Source organism: Sphaerodactylus townsendi, linkage group LG06 (genome assembly GCF_021028975.2).
Source record: "Sphaerodactylus townsendi isolate TG3544 linkage group LG06, MPM_Stown_v2.3, whole genome shotgun sequence".
In the NCBI taxonomy this organism is placed as follows: Eukaryota; Metazoa; Chordata; class Lepidosauria; order Squamata; family Sphaerodactylidae; genus Sphaerodactylus; species Sphaerodactylus townsendi.
The window spans coordinates 86,624,114-86,642,563 of record NC_059430.1 but is presented as its reverse complement, the minus strand read 5'-3'; the positions used below and the strand labels follow the sequence as shown (position 1 = coordinate 86,642,563).

The following is an 18,450-nucleotide window of genomic DNA, read 5'->3' as shown; positions in this document are numbered from 1 at the left end:
AGGGACATAGACTCCTGTGATACAAACATGACTAAAAAGACCAATTCACATGCTTCAGACCAGTTCACTCAGGCTCAAAGCAGGTTTGGCCTAAGAATTTTAGGATTACAATTTCTTGCAGTTTTTAAAAAAGACAAATATCCAATCCAAATTATATCTGTAGTGCAGGAAGGAGGGTTAATCTTTGTATTTGGGTGTTGATATTTAGAGCTTTTCATCAGCTGCATATTGATGATATCCAACTCCAAACTTTGAATGATTTGGTTGTGGTGGGTTTTCTGGGCTGTGTGGCCAAGGTCTGGTGGATCCACTAGACCACAGCCACACAACCCGGAAAACCCACCACAACAAGTTGAATCCGGCCATGAAAGCCTTCGACAATATATGAATGTTTTGTCCTAAAAGTTTTACATAGAGATTGAAAAGCATGCAGGATAGGATTGTGTAAGATAGGATTGTGTAAGGAACTCCACAGGGTAAGTCCCAAACTTATGACTGCTGGCCTCCCATAGCAACCCTTTGAGCTTGTTCTATGAGGAATTTTTCAAACCACTTCAACATGCCTCCAAGCATCAACAAACAGTATATTCTACTGTGTCAAAAGCTGTGAATTGGTCCGACAAGAGCAACCCAGAGGCATGGCCTTTTGTCTAAAGCTTTGACTAAATAATTTGACTACATGCATGTATGCAAAGCATTACTTTGATAAAAACACATGTCAACTGCTAACTTCGCTGTGAAGCTTCATGTCTTCTGACTAGGCTTGACAATCTCCAAGAATGGCCAGGAGACCTCCAACATGTACAACTGGTCTCCAGGCTATATAGGTCAATTCCCCTGGAGAAAATAGCTGCTTTGAAGAGCAGGCTCTATGGTATTATACCCTGATGTTCCCTCCAAACCCCACCTTCCTCAGGCTCCACCCCCAACGTCCAGGAATTTCCCAACTCAGAGTTGGCAGCTCTACTTTTGACTACCTTTGATGATGTGCTGCACTGTCCTCTCTCACCTACTGAAGGCTCTCAGCTTAATTGTTCTAGAGACCCTTGTAAGTTTGTATAACTCTAGGCAGGAGATTACAGGATACATTTGAGGACAGGAGTGATAATAATTCAGCAATAAACTCTTAAGCATCAATTGTTAGGGACAGCCTTTTGTTTCTGTCTCTTATCACAGTGTCTTTATGGAAGTGTCATTTGCCACATTTTCAATAGCTTCTTAAACAAGGTTCTTTCCTTATTTTAGTGCTTGAATAATGTGTACTTTGAGACCAAGCCACTACGTATTTTAAAAAGAGGTTTTCAGTACAATGATGGAACTGGAACTATGTGCCAAAAATAGCGTTACGTTTCTTTTACCAGCTGCTATGAGTATCAGAGAAAACTAATGTATCAATTTGTTTAACTTGCAAGTCTGCTAGGAAATTGCTCAACAGGTTCATGTGTGATAATCTGGGTATACTTTCAAATGTTTTAGAGCTGCATGAAAGTATCCTAGCAACAGAAAGTAATGTATTCAATGCCTCTTAGCAGTCTATGATTGATATACAAATATCTATTCTAGATCCTTCCTGAAATATATTATTGTGTCAAAGGAATACAAAAACTCTTCTGTCAAAGGAATACTAATGTTAAAAAGATTATAGAAACTCTTGGAGAACTACAGTTAGTATATTAGTTTCAACTTCTGGAAAATGGTGGCTTGTAGACCATTTTGTGGGTTAAAAAAATGGATACAAGTTTCCTTAGGCAAAAGAAATGTTTGTTTGAAAATCTCTTCCAACTTGGGCACAAAGAGCCTACTTAATAAAGTTCTTTGAATGCATGTATGGAGAGGCACACCTTTATACACTTTGACAACTTTTAACATTGCTTTGCTTAATTTGTTACATGTCAGGCTAAAACATCCAAACTTTTAAAATCCACTGGGTAATGTAAGCAGTAATTTTAAGGGCTGGCGCCTATAGCCCAATCCAGACCTTTCTGGCGGGCAGAAACTGCGGGGATGATGCAGTGCAGGAAGCCCCCCCAAAGGAAAGCACAAGCCAACTAAAATCCCCTGTAGGAGATAATCAACATGCACCATGAAAAACATGTTGGCTCCACACCCTGGAACACCTGTGGAATGCCCCTAGTCACTCCAGGGCATCTTTCTGCCCTACCAGGACTGGGGAATGGTGGTGGCTTCCGGGGTTGGTGGGGTGAGCATCCACATTGATGCACAGCTGCGCTGACTCCTAAAGTGAGTCTACTCGCCTCCTCCCCAATTTGGCTTCTCAATCCTTTATCTTAGGTATGAAGCCTTTTAATGTCTGTCACCATTAACCTGGCCCTTTAAAGCTGAAAAGGAATACAACATTTCCTCAGATACCAAATCCTAATGGTAACCTGGGGAATCCATAGGTACCACTACTCCATTTAGCTTTTTTGCCCATTTGCTTCATTCGCAAGGCATCCTAGTAGGTTCTGTTCATCACTTTTAATGGACTAGGAAGGACTACTTGGATTTGGCTAGAATTTGAACTATTTATTTGCTCCCGATTCAAGGTGTGCTTTTCATTTGAGTATTTCAGGAACCTAAAGCATGCAGCACTGGGAAAATGAATTTCCAGTCCTTGTACAACTATGAAACTCACTTGAGTTACTTCCTAGTCATCCTTACAGGGTTGCTGTCCAAGGTTAAACTGCCACCCCTCCTATCTTTTCAGGAAGAGTGGAATACAAATGGAATTTTAAATAAAATATATGGTGTGTGAGCCAATAATTCATTTTTAGGAGGCAGACATTGTTTCTTTGACCTGTAAAGGGACAATGTAAAAAGAATGGCAAGTGGCCATTATTAATTCCAGAGGGGGTAGCTTTTTTGGTCTTTTGTTCCAATAGGCTGAAGTCAGGGCACCATTTTAACAAGTATTTATCCAGTATGGGTTTTCATGAGTCAGAGCCCATTTCACTTGGACTCTCTGAGCTTAGACTGAAGTGATTCCGCCTGGGATTGCCCTGTAGCTGCGTAGGGATTCCATGTGCCCCCTCCAGTGCATATACTATTTGGTACTTCCATTTACTCTACTGGTCACTGCCATGCAAATGATCTGACAAATGCCCTGAGTACATTTCAAATTGTATGTAATCTGTGGAATGCTTACTCGTGTCCGTTTCATCCCTTGATGGTAATGCGAAAGTATTTTGAGATCCTGGCGACTGGCTTCATATTGTATATGGATGGATGAGTGTGTATTTGATGACAATAAGATAGGTGTAGGTTGTATGTGTGACCTTTTTAGCCTTTCCTTAACAATTGTGTTTTTCCCTCCTGTACAGATGATGGGAATGCTTAATACAAGCAAAGGTAGTGTGAATCTGACAAATGTAAGTGTAAGCATGGCACCCAGTGGGACATGCTGTGTAATGTTTTGTGTGCTTCTGCCCGACTGTTCTGCATGGCTTTCTGCTGTCATCTTGTGTTACCCAGTATCAGGCAGCATGTGCAGTTGTGTTGTTAGCAATGTTGATTTCTTTTTTATTCCCAACTTTCATTTTCAAAACAATGGGTTTGATCTAGTACAGCATTTCTGCAGGTACAAGGACTTCTGCCTGTAAAGCACCCCAGAATGGCCCTGACATCCTGCTCTGGAGAAGAAGGGGATTCCCAGGAACAGAACTGGGGTATTTCAGGTTGCTTTGGGAAGGGAAGTCAAGAGAGCTACACCTCCAGGTACTTGCCTTGGATCCCAGCAATGGCTGGCTGCCACAACTTTCTCTAAAGGCCCTTAGAAAAATAGGTTAGCCCAGCCTGACTGTCTTTATTTTTTTCTATTTGTGTGTGTGTGTACATATACACACAGAGATACACACACAAATATATACATATGTAATATGATTTTGTTTAGCCAGCTGTGTTTGTGTGAGTCAGGCTGCTGTGATGTATTTTGCCATTATCTTGAACTGATACCCAGTCATACTGAGATGTCGGTATCTAAATAGCAGCAAAATAGCTTTTCTTGTAGGCTTCATATCTGGGAGGAATATCACTGAGATATTCAATGTGGTTATCCAACAATAATGTGCAATAATGTGCACTCTACATCACACTGAAACCCGTGACAAAGCTGACAGTTGTATTCATGTGTGCTGAATGATCCTAAAACATCATGGAGGAAAGTGTTTTGGAAAGAAGGGCTTTTCCCACTTTTTTTTTTTTTGCACCACTGAGGGAGGATGAATTGTGTTGATCCATGCAGACCATCCATGGCCACCTTTGCAAAGCCACTCCTGTAGCCTGAAAAGCCAGAAATACCAGACCGTGACAAAAATAAATGAACTGACACTGACATATGAATCAGTGAGATCTAACATGGCAGCCTACCTCTGTAAAAATGGTCAGGTGTCACCTTTGTCCTGCCTCAACCTGGGAGGGAGACTCCTTGAATAAAGAGGAAGATTCTTCAAGTGATAGGGAGCCGCTACACCTGAGGCCGTTGCACCTCAGAACTGGCCCAGGGCCCCCATCTTCTCTTGCCACAGCAATCTCCCATTCAAGAACCAATAGCACCAGCAGATCAGCATCCTTTCCTGTATGGACCTGTCCACCTTCATTTCCTCTGAATCTCCCTCTGGGCCCCAAGAAGGCAATGAGCCAGAGCTGAAGCCTGGACCAGACAAAGTAGCTCATGCCTAGCAGCCTGAGGCATCCAATGGGGAGGCTCCACTCCCTATATATTTGCAGGATGCAGGCCCAATTCCAGTAAAGCATGAGGTTCTCAGCACCCTCTGTATGATTTTGCTCAGCATCTCACCACCTAAGCTTGTACGAAGTCTTGGATAGCTCCTTGATGCCCTGTATCTATTACCCAACTCCTGCTGGGTTTGTGCCACAATCTCTGGCAGAACCTGTTGTGTATAGGAAACCAGTGAACTAAATTAATAATTACTGAACTATGTTAAGTGACACATACAAGCATGTTTCAGGGAACCCTGAACTTCCTCATAAAGCAAATTAAGGGATTCCATCGCAATGAGTGAAAGTGATAGAGTGGTTTGTGATAGAGCTGGACTAGCATTTAGGAGACCTAGGTTCAAGTCCACATTCAGTCATGAAATTCACTGGCTGATTCTGGGGCAGTAACTTTCTCTGCTCGTTGTGAAAACAAAACGGGAGAATTACATACACTATCCTGACCTCTGTTAAGAAAGGGCAGGATAATACGTAACAGACAGGCAGACAAGACCTGTGAAAGGATGAAACCTCCCCTGAAAGACATCTTACATAACTGCTGATCTTTCCTTGTGATGTGAAGACTGTGTTATAATTTGCATTCAAAGTTCACATAGGTCAATTGTGAAGCCAAATAGGTCTGGCCAGCGTCCTGACCAATCTGTATTTATTTTATTTGGGTGCTTTTACTCTTACTTTTCTCTACTGAATTCAAACAGGCTTACAATATAGGAAAATAGTAGGCCATAAATACAGACATAAATAGACACATACAAAATACAACAGATATTTCTGGCAGCAACAAACTAATCCACAGGTGAGGGGAAGGGAACAGAGCAGGTAGAAAAGCTCTACCCCAATGGCCACAGTCTCTCTCCAGACAAGACTTTCCCTCCAGGCAATTTAGAGCACTCCCCCATAAGCCTTTGCAATATACTGAGGTCATTTGGCAGCCACTGAGTTTGTTATTAATGAACCCCCATTTCTCAGAATGGTGTAGTGGTTCAAGTGTCAGACTAAGACTTGAAAGACTCAGGTCTGAATTTCCACTCTGCCATGGAAGCATGGAAGCTTGGGTGACTTTGGGCCAGTTACATACTTTCAGCCATACCTACCTCACAAGGTTTTTGAGGTTACAACAGAGGAGAGGAGGAGGATGTAAGCCTCTTTGGATCCACACTGAAGAGAAAGGTGGAGTATAAATAATGTACATGAATAAATATTATTTATAAAGAACTTTGATTTATAGAAACAGTGGATATTGTGCTTAAATATTTGTATTATGTGAATGCAATTGGTATGTGCCAGCAGCTTCTGTTTTCATAAATGTACACACTTAAACACCTGAGCAAAGCATTCATGAAAGTGACCCAATAGCACCAGCCTGCAACAAAAACCAGGTGGTGCTAGCTTGCATTGCTGCATCCCAAGGACTTCATTATAATTTCTGACACTGCCGTTCTGTTTTCCAATGTGGTTTTCTCTTGAAAGAAGACTCCCACTCCAAATAAACCTTGTCACATAATGAGGGGTGTGCAGGCTGAACTGCTTTGCTGTCCCTGCTGTTGTCTTAACCATGAGAAGTAAAAAGCTGTTCCGCTTTTTGCAACAGCTTCCATAGAAGAAGAGAATTGTATTCCATTGTTTTTAGTTAAATGATGGACTCCGTGCTCATTATGGAATTACAAGACATAGATCTTGAGTAACTCACAGTAGGTCTTGTGTGTAAGTAAAATAACCAACTTACTGTGATGGACTCTGCCTTCTAAATTTTGCTGGAGGTAACAATCAGAGGCTTTATGGCTGTCTCCGAAATGTCTTTTTTCAACTCTTACAGGGACTGTCTTACATGCATTAAGCCAGGGGGCCGGGACCCTCATGGCTCGTGGAAGCCGCGCATGACTCTTCTGCTGCTGTTCTGCGGCTCCATGATCCAAGCCGCCAGGCCCATCTTCACCCGCCCTGCAAGCAGCAGGCGAGCGTATCAGCCCGAGGCCCGGCCAGTGGCCTTGAGCTTTGCCTCCTGCCCGCCTGGCTCATTGCCCGAGGCGGGTGCTTTCCCGGTGGCCCGGCCAGGCCGAGCCGCCAATGCCCATCTTCACCCACCCACCAGCAGAAACTGGCAGGTGAGGCATCCCTCAGCCAGCGGCCAGCCAGACCCCATCTTCCATGCCTGCCCTGCAGGCCTTGGTGATGGCCCGAGGCTGAGAATTGAGCAAGTGGGCGGAGGGGGGCATGCGAGCGAGTGGGGGGTGAGCGGGGGAGGGTGAGCCAAATGGCTCTTTGAGGGGAAAAGGTTCCCGACCCCTGCATTAAGCAGAACTGAAAGGATGAACTGTCCCTCCACTGTACAGAATGTCAGCAAGGAAGCTGCAACTTTTGAAAGAATAGAATTGCTGGAATGTAGAAAACTAGCATTTCAGTGAGAAGCTAGATAGAACCTTTCTGCCTGGTATGCTAGCTGTATCTGGAATGTTAATTTAATGGGGAGCATTCAAACCAGCATTTTGCCTGCCTGCATGAAAATGTTCCTGTGTTGGAAAAGCATTACATCCTGAACTTACAGGGTGCATGAATTTGCCCTCATGAAAGTTTCAGGGAACCATGTTTAAAAGAAGAAAGCAAATTTGTACTATATCCTAATGTCTGAATGGTAGTTTGGTATATTGTGAGCCGTGCTGGGGAGACAAGGGAAGTAACAATAAATATTTAAAAATGAAAGTTGTAGACGATATGACATCTGCTCTTTATCTCTGGATCAGAGCCTCTTCATTCATAAGTTTCCGCTTCTGTCTTCTACCATAGGGCGGGTAGGAACCTAAACGTCTTTCCAGATGTTCAGGGTTACAATTCCCTCTATCAAAGCTCTACCAGCATGGTGGCCACCACCATGCTGACGGGGAGGCTGATGCGAATGTAGTTCCTGTGGAAGTTCCTGAACATCTGGAGAGCCGCAGGTTCCCTACCCCTGTTCTAGGGGAAGGGCTTTAAAAAGAAAACTCATATGGGTCACCATTATAGTGCCTTGTTTCTGTTTTAATCATTTTTCTGGTCAGTCATCATGACCTCATGAGAAGAGGAGTGTGAAAAACCCTGGAAAAATCAGCATTTTATTAACCTAAAAATACATTAAGCCAGCAATTAATTGCATGTGTCTGTGATACTGTGTGATACTGCAGTGTGATACTGCAGTGATGCACTATCTGAGTTCCACGTGTTCTGTTCTCCATTTGCTTATCATCAGGAGTAGCCTAAATTTGGAAAAAATATTTTCTGCTCTATATAGTTAGAAATAACATTCCAGTAAAAATTACTATGGTCTGGAAAAGCCGGCATCCTGGATCTGCATGCAGAGTCAGGCATGTTGTCAATTTTTTATCACACTTCAGCTGCAGGAAGACAGCTGAAATGGGCTTTAGAAGCCTGTGTACAATAGGTTAGATGTGAATATGTGGCTTCACTATATGATAGCCTATAATGATTGTCTTGTTTGGAAATCTTGTAACAATCTTCATATTGGTTCTGATAGCTAAAATAGTGAGTTACACACAACAAACTCCAGAAGATTCTACGTGTGCATTTTAGACCAGTTCTATATACTTTTAAAAAGTTTAATGTATTATGTTTACATTGTGTACAACTGAAAGGCTATGCACCACATACCACTGGATATTGACAGCACAGTGTAATGATTAGAACATTTGACTAGGATCTGGAAAGTCCCTACTCTGCCATAGACTCTGTCAACCTTTGTCAGCCCTAATCTACCAGTTTGCCATTCTCTGTCAACCTAACCTGCCTCGCAAAGTTGTTGTGAGGATGAAAACATAAAGAGGGAAGAACGATGTTTTAAGCCACTCTGTGTTCCCATTAGAAAGAAAGTATATAAATTCTCAACTGAACATTTCTGTATGACAATGCAGATATGACAATGCAGGTGTGAATGATACAACAATAGCACCCTATGATGTGTAGGCATAGCCTGAAAGGCATACACCAGGTCCATTCCTTTGAGTGGCACATGATGGCATTTTTTATTCTTACCATAGAAAATGGATCAATATTACTACTATTATCCCTGGATGGAAGGTTATGAGGTGAGGTTGAGAGGGCAGCTGTCCTAAGGTCATCTGTGAATTTCATGGTAGATAACGTCCTTGTGCACTGCCTCTTTATGAAAATAATGAGTGGAGCACCTGCCCATGACCATCAAAAGGCAACAGGACTCATTGGATTGCCTCTGTATACACTTTTCGTGTTGCAGTAGTTCTTGTTACCTGCAAGGCCCAGCTTTGAGCAGCAAAAAAACCACAAACTTTTTCAGATTAAAGCCAAATATCGAGCAGAAGCAGACAGAAGCAGACAAGGGGTCTTTTGACCTTTGGGATGATGCACTCCCCAAAGACTAGATGTTGCTCCAAATTTACATGGATGTTGCTGCAAATTTACAGCATGAAGAGAAAAGCCCCCTAAAGAATTACAGTATCTTTTACAAAGGATTATTACTGGAATATGTGTCAAAAGAAGAGAATAATTAAATTTCAGTGTACACTGCACAGGATATTTCCAAAATCTGTGTCATTATGATACATCATGTTATCTGTTTTAGTGTAAGGCAGTGATGGCGAACCTTTTTGAGACCAAGTGCCCAAACTGCAACCCAAAACCCACTTATTTATCGCAAAGTGCCAATGCGGCAATTTAACCTGAATACTGAGGTTTCAGTTTAGAAAAAACGGTTGGCTCCGAGGCGTGCGTTACTCAGGAGTAAACTTGGTGATAGTCAGTGGCTTTGCTTTGAAGCAATCTCTTTGAAGCAACGCGTAAATCACGACCCTAAGAGGGTTTACTCAGAAGCAAGCCCCACTGCCAGCAACCGAGCTTACTCCCAGGTAAAGTATTGCACTTTTGTTCTTTGCATGAAAATCAGTGGGGTTTAACAGCGCTTAACAGGGTTACCTACACTGCTTCCCCAAAACTTGGTCTTAGGTTAATGTTAATAAACGAGTCCAGCAGCCCAGGCCAGCCTAGATGTGGGGGGGGGGGGTGCACTCTGTTTGCGCATGCCCACAGAGAAGCCTCTGAGAGCCCCCTCTGGCACCTGTGCCATAGGTTCACCACCATTGGTGTAAGGGATATTCCTGAATATCAGAGGCTGCTTGTTTGCAAATTGAGCTGACCCATCTTTCTGCAGCAGGACACTGAGGTAATGCAAAGGACTCACCCCAGAAATAGGAAGGCCCATTGGAAAATACTGGGGGGGGGGGGGGGGCATGATTTTTAGGAGATTTATTTTCAGTTTTTCCAATGGAAGAATTCAGAAATATTGTGGGAACAATTCGAACAACTATGATTTGTTCTGTGAAAAAATCAATGTTTTACTCACCCAAAATGTATAACACAAACGTCTGAGGCACTTTTAGAGCTTTCCAGGAAAACTGGAAAAAATCTTACTGCGTATGTCTTTTTATCTTTAAATGAGTGAAATGTTTTTAAAAACAAGGTTTACTTTCTCAAAAGGTACAGTATTTATTTTTTCCACTAGATAAATATGAAGAAGAGGAGTTTGGATTTATATACCCCCCCCCTTTCTCTCCTGAAAGGAGACTCAATGTGGCTTACAAACTCCTTTCCCTTCCTCTCCCAACAACGGATATTATTATTGTTGTTGTTGTTGTTGTTGTTGTTATTAATTCGATTTGATAAACCGCCCTACCCCCGAAGGGCTCAGAGCGGTGTACAGCAAAACAACAACAAACACAGTAAAAACAAATCGAATAATCCCAGTTAAAAATAATACAAAACTTTAAAACTATAACAGCAGTAACCTTCAATAAATAGTTAATAGCAAGAGACATCTGGCATCACAGCCCAGTGATCAAACCCTGGGAGAGAGATGGTCAAATACACAGCCAGTGCACAGGTCAATGAGAGGGGTAGGCTCAGCAGCCGGCTCCCCCCAAAAGCCCTGTGGAACAGAACAGTTTTACAGGCCCTACGGAACTCTCCAAGGTCCTGCAGGGCCCTAACTGCTGGAGGAAGGGCGTTCCACCAGGCAGGGGCCAGGGCAGTAAACGCCCTGGCCCGCGTAGAGGCCAGCTGCATCATAGAGGACAGGGGGCCACCAGCAAATTCACCTCCACTGAGCAGAGGACACAACTCGGACGTATGGGGTGAGTTGGTCCCGTAGGTATGAGGGCCCCAGGACGTATCTTGTGAGGTAAGTGGGGCTGAGAGAGTTCTGAATGGGGATGATGGGTACAGGCACAAAATGGCTGCCAGAAGAAGTCACGCCAACCATAAAACCACACAATAGCTTTTATTTAACATTTCAAATATTTACATCTTATCTTCTCTCTACAAGCAAAGCAAACTACAAGTATGGGACAATTTAAGTATAACAAATATACACAATTAAGCAGACATTTCTGCAAGTCAGCTAGCAGCTGATATTTCAGGTTACAAGAAATGGCTCTAGTTCTTCTGGTCACTGTGTTTCCAGAGGGCTGCAACTTCTGGATTGCAGACATGATTTCACCTTTATTGTGAAAACCTTCAAAAAGCCACTCACCAACAGCCAAAAATATTTCTTTGCAGAGCTATCCATCTTCAAAAGGTTTTTCCTTTACAAAGGCAAGTTTGCAGCTATAAAAAAATGTAATGGTGGTGTTTTTTCTTTGAAACCTAGGCTTGGAGAACAGTGACTGTTGCAAGGTCAATTTTGATTTCAGTTCAGGGATTTTCTTTTTGCCAAGTTCAGAGCTATGGATAGTTCTTGGGAAAGGTGCCATGTTGTACCTCAAAGTGTGTTTCAATGTTGTGCATTGTGGTTACTGCCACAGCTAAACAGCGCAACACAGAGATTTTCCTTTCATATCCATAAGACTTTCTTCCTGTCTTCTTCTTTCTTCCCTGTCAGAATTGAAAAAGTAGGTTCAGGGTTTTTGTTAGGTTCCTCTACTCATTTTGACAAGTACAGAAAACAGAAAAAATATTAAATATGCAGTTTCTTACCCCCTTTCCAACGCAGAAATCTTCCCATTCCTCCTGAGATTGACCAGTAGAGGTTAAGAGCAGGTGGATTCTAATCGGGAGAAATGGGTTTGATTCCCCACTCCTTCACGTGTGTGGCGGAAGCTTATCTGGTTCACCAGATGTGTTTCTGCACTCCTATTCCTGCTCGGTAACCTTGGGCTAGTCACAGTCCTTGGGAACGCTCTCAGCTCCACCTACCTCACAAGATGCCTGTTGTGGGGAGAAGAAGGGAAAGGAGCTTGTAAGTCACCTTGAGTCTCCTTACAGGAGCGAAAGGTGGGATATAAATCCAAACTCCTACTCCTACTCTTCTTCTTCTTCTTCTTCATCATCATCATCATATTGGACAATGGCAATTCAAGTCCCAGGTTCCAGTGCATGAAGTTCCAGCACTGCACATCTTGCCCAATGTATACTGATGGTGACGTTGGATTCTAAAAATTCTGACACCCAGGCAGAATGAGCAGCTGAGCCAGGGACCAATCAGGGTGGAGCTGGCTGGATTCCAGCTGAATTAAGAATGAAAAGCAAAAGTACTAATGGTAGTAGATTGCCATGCCAAAGGAGCTGAGCTGTTGTGTCATTTGAGCAGAGGTCTTCAACTTTCCACTCCTGATATCCACTTTTAACCCTAAGGAGGTTGCAGGAGACCCACTAAACTGCACTCATGTGACAAGAAATCACATGACAGAAAGAGTTAAAATCTCACTGGTATCTGTGTCAGGGTCAAGATCAAGAGTCATAGCCTCTCCTCTTTTGAGTGACCTTAACTCACTGTCCTTCATATATGCAGACCTCCAGGAAGCATGGAGCTCTTTGTCTTCACATGCCAATATTAGCAGTATGTCCTTCCACAAGTGATCAGGACTCTACCATGGCTCTTGGCTCAGCCAGTGAAAACTGCAACCTTTAAGAGACCCAGTACATGAACTGATGTGCTGGAGCAATCCACACATCTGCAGCCACCTACTTCCCCCAAATTCTAGCTTGTATAGGTCTCAACTGGTTTTTTTCTTGGTTGCTTGGTAACCACCCCTTGAGGCAGTATCACTCCTCCCAAGAATTGGGATAACATTACATGGCCACCTCCAGAATGGCATAAATACATATCTCCTCATCTGAATTTAGTCTTAAGAATCCTTTACATCTGCTATTAACAAATAAGTACATACAGAAACTGGAAATTCTTAAATAATCTTTGTATGTAATTTTCCTTAAAAACAAAATGAGGATCAGGCTTTTTCACCTCCCTTCACAAAATGATAAATTTTTCCTCAAATACATGATCATCCTACTGAGTAACTCAGCATTACAGCCAGGGGTAGAGCAGCCAATTGCCTTATAGGAACATTTCTTAGTGAGCCATTGTGCTAGAGGGCCTCTGATCATGAAAAGCCAGCAAAGCCAGGCTCCATCCACTCTGACAGATCTTCAGGGGCCATTTAGTTTGAATATTTTGGTGGCAATGATTGGTACCTGCTCACCAGTAAGCTTCTTCAGACCTTCCAGCTATTTGTCGCAGGAAGCAGAAGTCAGCTAATTCTCACTGTTCATGCCCCTGAACTGAATGAAATACTGCCAGAGCCACTCAGCCTACCTTTCTCCAGGGCTATTTTCATTTTCTAGTCCATTCCTGGTTATGGTTTTCACCACATTCATATTAGGTACTCAGTCTTTCTTTCCACCACTAGCATCACTACCAGGCTTATAAGTACAAGAGTGTTATCTAAGTGTTTGCTGCTATGTCTCACTGTTGTATCAGGCAGCAGAAACATTCAATATGTCCAAGTTAGGTTGGAATCTTTGCATGCTTACTTGAAAATAAATACTATTTCCTTTTGTGGGATGTACTCTTGAGTAAATATGCAGGGTGCTGCCTGCTACTGTCTCAAAGTTTTGCATATGGAAACATAGAAGTGTTCCTTCAACTAAGTCATGATAGTGAACAATAGGAATTGGAGAGAGGATCTATGACTCCCCTTTAATGTTTCCCCACAGTCTTATTATAAAGCAAAGAATTATGACAGTCTTTCAAAAAAGAAATCCCTGGTTATTGTTCAGGCAAAGGCATGTCCTTCTTTGTCTCATCCAGCAACAAGAAAGGTCTTAAATAACTAACAAAAAAAACAGATGTTAAGGAAATGCAATTGATTCTTCTTTATGATGAATGTGCTGTATTTCATTGAAGCACTAGAGCAGCATTCAAAGCTCCACCGAAACATCCAGGTCACATTGCTCCTAACACCATGGCACTTCCCTCCACCCTGTCAATATAATCATCAATTCTGTTCACATATTCAGCACCTAGGTTTATTTCTGCCTCCTGCCAGATGCATGGAGTGTATTGCAAAGAACCTTTTTTTAGCTGACACATCACAAATCTGCAATGTGTATTGCATTCAGTGATTGGCCCACCACCTTATTCATATTCCCCAGTTACTGTTTTTTACTACAGTAACAGTAAGATATACAGTAAGTTATATCTTTAACACAAAATCTCTAGAAAACTCAAAAAGGAATATAAAAAATGAGTGGGTTGAAGGGGAACAGAAGGGAGTTCTGCCATCTCTTCCTCTGTCTTCAGCAGAGTGGCCAGCCATTGAGAAATTCTTGGACTGCAGGTGGATCAGCCAGACCAGTAGAAGGAGCTATTATCACTCTTTGTTTTTGCTAAACTGCAAAAGGGCGTTGATGGAGCCCAACAGGAAAGGTTCCCTCCCCAGTTTTTGCCATCTTACACAGGGCCAACCAAGTCCACAATTCCATGTTATTTATTTTATTAATTTACTTCATTTATACCCCACCTTTCTCCCTGGAGATGATTGGGAAAGAGATTGAAAATAAAATGGCTAATGCTATAATGCCTTTATGGATTTATGGATCAGCCTTACCTGGAATATTGTGTGTGCAGTTCTGGTCACTGTATCTCAAAAAAGACATTGCAGAACTGGAAAAAGTACAGAAGAGGGTAACCAAGGTAGTTAGGAGGCTGGAACATCTTCCCTATGAGGAAAGGCTGAAGAATCTGGGACTTTTCAGTTTAGACAACTAACAAAGGACACAATAGAGGCTTATAAAAACTATGCACTGGGTAGAGACTAGTTGGGAAGGAGAAATTTTTCCTCCTCTCCCAAAATATTAGAACTTGAGGGTATCCAATTAAGCTGATGGGCAGTAGATTCTGAATGGACCAAAGGAAATGCTTCTTTGCACAGTGAGTGATTAAAATGTGGAATTTGCTGCCAGGGATGTAGTGATGGCCCCAGATGTAGACAACATTAAAAGAGGGTTAGACAGATACATGGTAGATAGATCTATCAATGGCTGCTAACCATGGAACTAAAGGGAACCTCCATATTCAAAGGCAGTAAACCTATGAATCTCAGTGCCAGGAGGCAACATAAAGGAAGACCTTGGACTTTATGCCCTGTTGCTGGATTTCCAGAGGAACAGTTTGGACACTCTGTCAGACAGAATGCTGGATTAGATGGATCCAGCAGGACACTTCTTACGTTATTACGTTTTCTGTGTGACTGGGCTAGTCACACCATCTCAGTCTTGGGCTAGTCTCTTCCTCTCACCCTCACAGGATTGTTACGGGGATAAAATGGAGAAGAGAACAATATCAACCTGCTTTGGCCCCCTGTTGGAGAGAAAGACAGGATAAATAAATAAATAGTATACATATTTCTTTATTTTGATTCCAAAACTGAAGGGTGCAAATCCAGAGTTGCACAAACCAATTGTAGTGAGGTGGTTTTAACAGTGAATGTTATTGGTTTACAGTCATAATTATGATTTATTTGCTTTTTAAATTACTGTCTGGCTAGCTTAGCTGGATTCTAGAGTGTCTTTTTTTTTTTACAAAGGAGATTATGCAAGGTGGAAATTGGTTTCCCTTATTATTTAAAATGTGTTCAGCCCTGTCAAAATGAGCTCAAAACCATGTATGATTTTTTTATTATTATTCAATCTCAGGCTTGCCTGCAGTTGAGACTTATGGCTGAAATGGCTTCTGGAGCAGGCCTGATACATATTAAACTCTGTTTTGAGGCAATTAACAAGCCATTTGCATTTTTGAGCAGGACAATTAATTATTGACAACCCATTTGCTAGCTGATTATTCCTGCTCTGTTGGTATTGGGAACAGGAAGCAAACTCTCTGTTTACCTCTACAAGACTCTCTACTTTTCTCATTCAGAACTCTTTGTGGATGGAAGTTTCATTTCATTTCATTTTAACCTTTAAGGCATATAATGGATGGAAGTTGTCACACAGAAGTTAATGAACTGAAAGGGTCAGCTACGATGGTGGTTGGGAAAAGTGATGTCAAATCACAGCTGACTCATGGTCAGGGGCGTAACGAGGCAAACTGTAGCCCTGGGCAAAACCTGAGTTGTTTGCCCCCCCCCCCCCCCGGCGGCCACCCCACCACGACCAATTTTTTTTTTTTTTGCACCAGGTCATTTCTAAATCATCACATTATAGAATATGCCCCAACTCACAAATCTGAGCACAGCAATGGGCCATGCAACACAGCAGAAATAAAAAAATGCTTTAAAAAAAATTTTTTACTGTGAAAAGTGCTTTAGAAAATAACTTTAGAAAATACAACAACAATAACTTAGTCTTTGGAAATAAGTTCTGTGAGACAGAGGGTGCCAGTCTGAGGTGGTGGATAGAAGTCTCCTTAGATGGGACCCCTTCCTTAGCTGGTAGTCAGATATCCTCCTCGTGATTGAGGGATACCCCTCGGGAGGTGGGGGTCTTTGTAGTGGGTGAATTTGATCATTAGGAATATAGAGAGTTGGGTTTGTGAGAGGCATGATGACCGCGATGGTGACTTGCCCGCCCGAGTGCATGGCCGCTAGGATGTCATCGCCGCTTAGTCCAGATAGGCTGTTGGGACAGTGCTGGGGCCCGAGGAGTCAGCAGTTGTGGTCCACATGGGCATCAATGACATTGGGAAATGCAGCCGAGGAGGTTCTAGGAAGCTAAATTCTAGGGCTGCTAGGAAACAGGTTAAAAATCCAGGACCCCTCTAAAGGTGGCATTCCTCCAAATGCGTTGTTCCACAGCAAGAGGGCGAGAGCCAGGGCAAAGCGGAGGATACAGGGTCCTGCAATGTGTGGATGAGAAGGTGAAGATTGTAAGGACAGAGGGTTTCAGGATTTGTCAGGGAACTAGGGGAACCTTTGGGACAAGGCAGAGCCTGTACAAAGGGACGGGCTTCATCTTAACCAAAGAGGAACCAGGCTGCTTTACGCCCAACATTAAAAAAGGTGGCAGAACAGCTTTTAAATCTAGATCCCTGGGGAAAGCCTGACAGGAGCAGAGGGTGACACTTCGGTTCAGAATACAGTATCTATGGGGATGCAGACAGAGAGAGAGGTTTTTCTAAATCCAACCACATACAAGCAAGGAGCATAGCAAATGTGATGAGTATTAAGGTGTCTACAAAAAGGCTAGAGGGAAAAAACACATAAATCCCAGGTTAGGGAATGAGACAGAATATACAAGTGTCTCTATGCTAATGAAGTAGAAGCCTTCGATCTAAAAAAATGGGGAGCTGGGGGACAGAGTTTTGACGGAGGACATTGGTATACTGGGCATCAAGCAGAGACATGGTGGAACAGAGAGAACCAGTGGGATGCTGCTATCCCAGGTTGGACAGGAGCTCTTACAGGAAAAGGATAGGACAGGATGATTGAGGCGTGGGGTGGCCCCTACACCAAGAGAGGCATAGTGTCACATAAAATAATGTCAATGCAGGGGGAGCTGATTCCTCTTACGTGAAGCACTGTGGATATCCAACATCAGGGTGAAGCATAGTTTAACATTAGGAATATATTATCGTCCCCTGACCAAAGTGCACAAAAGAGGATTCTACAGAGATGGAAAAAGAGAAATCAGAGAGGCCAATAAAAGCAAAATGTAGGTGGTAATGGGCGCATTTTAACTATCCTCATATAAACAGGAAAATGCAGTATCCTCAGGTCATAGTAAGGAGAGAACACTTGTTCCTTGATATGCACTAAATGTCTGTGACTTAGAGCAGATGGTTCAGGAACCAACCAGGGGAGGGAGTGATCCTAGATCCTAATTCTTTCGATGTAATTTTGGTACCCAGGACTGCAAAAGGGAAGTCAGTGTTGTTGAGCCGATAGGGAACAAGCCACCACAATGCTGTCAGATCGTCAGTATCTCTGCATGTGAACAAGTGACAACTACTAATGTAGTTACATTTGGCTCTGAAGAGGGAAATTTCTCAAAGAGATAGAGGGGGATAAAAGTCGCAGGAAGCTGAAAGGGAAAATCAAGAGAATCAAAACTGTCCAAGATGCTTGGAGGTTATTTAAAAAATACAGCTCCTCAAAAGCTCAGCTGGGAATGTGTTCCCCAGGTTTGGAAAAGGCACTTGGCCCCTTACAGTCCAAAAGAAAGCCACCTCATGTGAAGTTAACAAAGGGGAGGTTGAGGGAAATTATTAGGGGGGGAAAAAGATGTCTTTTTTAGAAAAATGGAAGTCCAACTTAACTGATGAAGAATACCAGAGAGAACACAAATGGTGGCAAAAAGAGAAGCAAGAAGCTGTAAAGTGAGACAAAAAAATAAATTATGAGGAACGCATGGCTGCGAACATCAAGACCAGTAACAAACAGTTCTTCAAGTACATCCATCAAAAGCAGGAAGCCAGCTAGG

At 42.6% G+C, this 18,450-nt stretch overlaps 1 protein-coding gene across 2 annotated transcripts in view; it reads left to right on the top strand.

The window, feature by feature from the left end:
* LHFPL3 (LHFPL tetraspan subfamily member 3) overlaps positions 1-18,450 on the top strand; it is a 231,767-nt gene that overhangs the window by 182,221 nt on the left and 31,096 nt on the right. Inside the window, exon 3 of one of the 2 annotated variants that reach the window (XM_048500264.1) lies at positions 3,321-3,368. The exons of the other annotated variant lie outside the window; for it this stretch is intronic. Within the exon in view, the coding sequence (XP_048356221.1) occupies positions 3,321-3,337 (17 nt within the window). The 3' untranslated portion in view covers positions 3,338-3,368. The remainder of the gene's footprint in view (positions 1-3,320; positions 3,369-18,450) is intronic. 2 annotated transcript variants of the gene reach the window in all.